The 6247-nt window shown below is 42.8% G+C and overlaps 1 protein-coding gene across 1 annotated transcript in view; it reads left to right on the top strand.

Annotated features, from left to right (window-relative positions):
• The first annotated feature begins 550 nt into the window (after window positions 1-550).
• Window positions 551-6247, top strand: part of OLFML2A (olfactomedin like 2A) — a 151820-nt gene continuing 146123 nt past the window's right edge. Inside the window, exon 1 of the mRNA XM_033961270.1 lies at window positions 551-750. Within this exon, the coding sequence (XP_033817161.1) occupies window positions 676-750 (75 nt within the window). The 5' untranslated portion in view covers window positions 551-675. The remainder of the gene's footprint in view (window positions 751-6247) is intronic.

Here is a 6247-nt window from a genome sequence, read left to right as displayed (position 1 = left end):
CTAATGGTTGGGCTGACCCTAGTACTAAGCAATAATTGTGCTCTATGGGACCTGTCCACTGGAACTCCCTAATCCTGCCCGCTTCCCCGCCGCCAGTGAGAGGAAATGATGGCCAAAGAGCAATAGTTGTCCCTGTGCGACTACACTACTCCCACAGCCCTTAGTACGGCACTGCTCTTAACTGTGATCAGAGGTTATTTAGTCTCTTGAAATACAAGGCTGTAAGCCACATGAACTACTGCTGTTGTTATTGTACTCTAGAAAGCAGGAGATGCTCGACATATCTATTTTCCAGCTTCTATTATTATTATTTTTCTTTTTTTTTACTTTTGATGCTGAGCCCAAATTCATGAAATGAAAACACTAGGTTCTGCCTTTTGCTCTCCCTCTGTCAGCCTTTGCTCCTCCCTCTTTCCCCTCCCCTCTCCTTTAACTGAGTAGCCTGGAAGTTAGCAGAAAAAAGCAGGGCAGAGCCAGGGCTGGAGGAGGCTTCCCTGGGATTTGGGGTGGGTGGGTGGGAATTAGATTAGTCCTTGCAGTGCCCCTAGGCTTTCTCTCCTTGTCCAGCTGAAGTCTGAAAGCAGTACTTTGTGCCTTCCGTCCAGTCCACTGTCAAGGCAGCTTCTGCTCCCAGTGACATCTCTGCATTTCGGCATTTTATCCTTCTCATCAGCCATGACCATGTGGAGACCTGGACTTGTCATGTTTCAAGTGCTTGTCTGTGTTACTGCTGTGAAAGCAAACAGCAAGGTAAGGAAATGTTCTTTTCTTTTCTTTTTAAATCACCTCAGGCATGAAAGATATTCCTGCAAGAATGGCTTAAATTAACCTTATGTGTCAGGTTCTAACAGTGTGTCATGACCTAAGACCGGTGTGCATTCCATTTTGCAGCGTGAACTGGTGGACGAGCTCCCGGAAAACTTTTTTTATTGCTGTGTATAGGGTTTATCTAAGTCTGGTTGTTAAGTTTTCTTATGTTAGTGATCGCATTCAGGTGACATCTCAAAGTCTTGATGTCTCCAGTACAATGTGACAGTTAAGAATGTAGATCTGAGCATGTGTCACACTAAGCTTGTGCTTTAAAGGAACAAGTCACGCATTTCTCTTGTAAAACTTCCGAAATGAGCATTTCGATCAAAGTAAAATATGTTATGGTAGGAATAGTTAGCCAACCCTAATTCTTCTCCTTCTTCTCATTATCCTGTGTTACTGTTCAGGTTTCCCTTAACAGGTACTGAGCAATCTCTGTATTAAGGACAGGGTGACCTGATGATTTTAATACAGATAGTTTAACATTTTAGGACCAGAAACCTCACCATTAATTGATGTCCTAAATATGTAGAATATGGACTGGGTACATGTGACTGAAATTTTGCCAACCTGCTGCATTCAAAATTTGGGAATATGGGAGGGGGGGAGGTTAATGTTTTATCTGTCTTGTAATCTTCTAATAACCATCTTGTCCTGGAGAAACTGAAATCGGCTATGTTGAAGCACAAACTTCCCAGAGCACATTTGAAGAAGGGACCCTCCCAGAGGCTTGGATTCATGTTATACAGGGCCCCTTTTACAAAGCCACAGTAGTAAGTCCCAGCACGGCAAATGCCATCGGAACTGAATGGGCTATGTCACATTTGCCATGCGGGAATCGCTACCGTAGCTTTGTAAACAGGGCCCACACTGCCTTATCAGTCTTTGAAATGGTATCACAACCAACAAATCTTCCAATCATTGTCATCATGATATAGTTTGTAATATCATAAATGTAATGCCCTGCATAGTTCAATAGTAACGCCTTTCTTAGATTTCTGCATAGATCAAAAGTGTTCTCCATTTTATGCTGTAAGTCGCCTTGAGCCTTTATAGGTATAGCGCGATACACAAATAACAGATTAGATTAGATAATCTGCACATTATTATGTAGGGATGTGGATTTGGTTTGTTACATGCCTTAAAAAATGTGCCATGTGCTAAATCAATTTAACACGTTAACCTATGAATTAAGCCAATTAGCATGCATTACAACTTGCACTAGAATTTTCTTTTTATTAAAATGAATCTGTGAAATGATGTAAAAAGAGCCCCAAAGTCATGAAAAATCCCAAATAAGCCAAACATATTTGTCCTGTGCACATCCTTCATTGTTTGGCATTATCAGCTTAAATGTTAATAAAGAACCCAAAATATTCTAACAATACTTTGAAAAACACAATTATGATACCCAAAAAGATGCACGAGCTGAACATGAACTTGTAAATATACAATACAGTATATATTAAATGCAATATGAATCCTCAGTGTGACATATTATGCTGCCAACCGAAAACGAACACACCGTGACAACTGTTGGCACTAACATCTCTGGAGTTATTTGGTCTTACTCGAATCTAAAAAGGTTCCTGAAGAAGGTGCTTAGCGCCCTGAAACCAAGCCTGGTTGAACCGGACATTAACTACATCTCCTGAGGGAAGTAGACAAGATATGCCATAGAATGTTGACCTCCCTGGAGCAATGACTGATACAAACTTTCATAAAGCTAAGTCTCGCTCTCCTGTTTGAGATTTTCAAGTTTTTCGGTGGATATTTCTGCGGGGGGGGGGGGGGTTGCCCTTGCTGAATATAGTACTCTTAATTTTGATTTTGACTTTATTTTGCTTCACTTTTTTCACTATTTGTTCACTTACATGTTTAATACACACGCTGTGAATTCCTATGATGGTGTGTAGCTAACCCCATGGGAAGGGTCCGTTTAACGGATATTTCAGGGTTTTTGCTGTGCATTGGAATAGTTTCCCATAGGGGTCATTTCTCCTTAGCATAATATGTCACACTGAGGATTTACATTACATTTTTAATTATTATATATGTACTAGTTCAAGTTCAGCAAGTGCATCTTTCTGGATATCATAATTGTGTCTTTCAAAGCAATATCAGCTTAAAGGCATTTAGCCAGGTGACAATGAAGTTTCCTAGCAGCCGGATTCTCCTTGTAGCAAACTGTCTTTATTCATGTGGCTAAAAGGATGCACTAGCTATTATAGGCATTGTTTTTAGTCAAATTGAAAAAGAAGCTTTCTTGGGGGGTGTCTTTAGGTTGGGAAGAGTAAGCAATGCTATGCTATGCACTGGTGTTTTGTAATGCATGCCCACAGAAGTGGCAGGCACAACTGCTCGCAGTCAGTTTGCACATGCAGAGCTTTGCAATTTCCCTTGTAAAATTAGCCACAAATCATGAGTCTAGCTTGCAAAGTTGCTCTGCTTTATGCTCAAATGCCGTAGTGTCATATCTGCTGTTTCCTCCCGCCCAGACTGAAGAAATAATTACCCCAGTCAGTCAGGGGATTTGGCTTCTCTGAGCAGTAAAGGGAACTGATTGCTCATTTCAGTCACTGCTAGTGTGTTGGAAAAAAAAGGAGAATGTGCTAAAACAGGTTGCAGAAAACTTTTTAGTTCAAAATTTGTATTGAAGATTTGGGGATAATAACAATCATGAACCACAAAAAACGGTGAAAGTACAGTCAATTAAAAAAGCAAATGATAAAGACAATATACATCCCACTGTACAATTAGCCTCTAATAATCAAATAATCCCAAAACTAAGTCATAGAGAAGAGGCTAAAATAGAGTAGGAGAAGAGAAGAAGGAAAGGAAAATAAAAGAAAGGAAAAGTGTAGCAGAAAAGAGAAAGACATCTTGCAGCAGCAGTGGTCAACTACTTGGATTGCATAAAACGATCTAAGAATTTCCACGGTGAAGGTGGATGAAAGGGTTGAAGAGCCAGCCTAGAAATACAGCGTTTTTCAAAAGCATAAGATTCGTACTTATTATAAAGGCATAATGAGTTCCACCAAAAGGTATACTCTAATAGAGAGGCTGATTTCCAATTCTTAAGAATATGTATAATAGCTATTACAATCATAGCATCACTCAGTTTAGAAGGGCAATCTGAATGAGCAAAACAAGGGTGTTGAGATCGGATAATGAGCACATCAAAAGTTAAGTCGCAGGTGCAGGATGTGATATTTTGAATGGTGGTCCAGAAGTTCTGTTTCACACAAAGAGTGGTGGGTGCTTGGAATGCTCTCCCGGAGGAGGTGGTGGCAGAAAATACTGTGCTGGGTTTCAAACGCATGTTGGATGCACACCTTCTTGCAGATCATATTGAGGGATACGGGAAAACCGGGTCTCCAAAAAGGAGCACCTAAATGGGCCTCCGCGTGTGCGGATCGCCGGACTAGATGGACCTTGGTCTGATCCGGTGAAGGCGTTTCTTATTTTCTTATGTTCTTATGAGACCAAAATGAATGAATATCTTTACAGTGAAATAGCATATGATCTAGGGCAGGGGTGCCCACGCTTTTTGGGCTTGCGAGCTACTTTTAAAATGACCAAGTCAAAATGATCTACCAACAATAAAATTTTAAAAAAACACAAAGCACACTGTACGCATAGAAAATGTTAATTATCATTCCTATTCCAGGGTTTTTCAAAGAGGTCAAAGCAGATGACTCTATGCACTGTCACCTCAGTAATAACCATACAAAAATAGACAATTATACCCCCTCCCTTTATACTAAACCACGATAGCAGTTTTTAGCGCAGGGAGCTGCGCTGAATGCCCAGCGTTGCTCTCGACACTCATAGGCTCCCTGTGCTAAAAACCTCTATTGCGGTTTAGTAAAAGGGGACCTTAGTGTAAAATATAGACAGCAGATATAAATTCAGACACATTTTGATCACTAAATTTAAAATAAAATAATTTTTCCTACCTTGTCTGGTGATTTCATGAGTCTCTGGTTGCACTTTTTTCTTCTGACTGTGCATCCAATCCTTCTTCCCTTCTTTCAGCCTGTATGCTTCCTCTCCTCCAGACCTCATTCCCTCCCCCAACTTTTCTTTCCTCTCTCCCTGCCCTTTCTTTCTCTCTGCCTCCCTTTCTTTTTTTTCTGTTTCTCTTCTTTCCTTCTTTCTCCCTGCCCTCCCCCAAGCCACTGCCACTGCCATCGGGGACCAGGACCCAAACCGCCACCAATAACAGGCCCGAAAGCCGCCGCCGCCCCAAGCTCTCCCTGCTTCAGCTGACCAGCATCGCGACCTATTGGGGAAATGCTGCCGGGTTCTGCCTTTGCGGAAACAGAAAGTAGGCAGAACCCGGCAGCAAGAAGAGGAAATGCTTCACTAACCTGTCTCCCGCCTTAGCCCGTAGCGAACGCTTGCTTCAGGGCTCTCAACATGTGCGTGCCAGCTTCCATTCTCCCCCCCCTCCCCCGGACATAACTTCTGGTTTCGGAGGGAAGAGAAGAGAAGCCGGCACGCACACGTTAGAGCCCGGAGCATAAGTTCGCTACGGGCTGAAATCTCCAAGCCGGGTTTTTTTTTTATGTTCAGCAGCGGTGGCAGCAGCAGATGACAGCTGGGCGGACCGCCCAGCTAAAAGGCCCTAGGAAGAACACAGAGGAAGGTTGATCGGCCCGGTAGATCAGTACGGCAACACGAGTCTATCACGGAGCCCGCGATCGAAGTATTGGGCACCCCTGATCTAGGGTACTATCCACCTCGAGACAATGCAGGCAGTGATGACTATGGATTCACCAACTCACTGCAGAAGTGCAGAGACAAAAGGAAAAAGACATGGAAGATCATTGAATAATTTTTTCTACTTTGAACTTGGCAGTTTCCTCATGTTTTTTTAGAGTGTGAGGAGGGTCAATATTCAAATCGACATTTGCTAATATGGATAATGCCAATAAAAATCCCTCAAACACCCCAACATTATCTGCTTAGAGCTGGAGTGGAGTTCAGGTAGAGAAAGAGTATTCCTGCTAACTACGAATGGGTGCTTAAAAGGGTTCATAGTCAAATGCGCGCAAGACAACAGCGCGCGGACAAACACGTGCGGACAAGTGAGCGCAAGGCAAATGAGTGCCAAAACAACTGAGCACCAAGACAACCGAGGGCAAGACATTTGAGCGCAAGACAATTCAGCACAAATCATTTTCAGTAACAAGCACGAGTGGGACAACTGAGCGCAAGACATCTGAGCGCCGGCAAGTAAGCGCAAGACAACTGAGCGAGAGACATCTGAGCACTGGCAAGTGAGCGCATGACAACTGAGCGAGAGACATCTAAGCGCTGGCAAGTGAGCGCAAGACATCTGAGCGCATGACATCTGATGTTATCTTTGCGCTCAGATGTCTTGCGCTGAGTTGTACTTGCTTGCTGCTGTGCTTGCGCTGATTTGTCTTGG

Source organism: Geotrypetes seraphini, chromosome 10, assembly GCF_902459505.1.
Source record: "Geotrypetes seraphini chromosome 10, aGeoSer1.1, whole genome shotgun sequence".
In the NCBI taxonomy this organism is placed as follows: domain Eukaryota; kingdom Metazoa; phylum Chordata; class Amphibia; order Gymnophiona; family Dermophiidae; genus Geotrypetes; species Geotrypetes seraphini.
The sequence above is the reverse complement of the archived record's forward strand: the minus strand, read 5'-3'. Positions and strand labels throughout refer to the sequence as shown.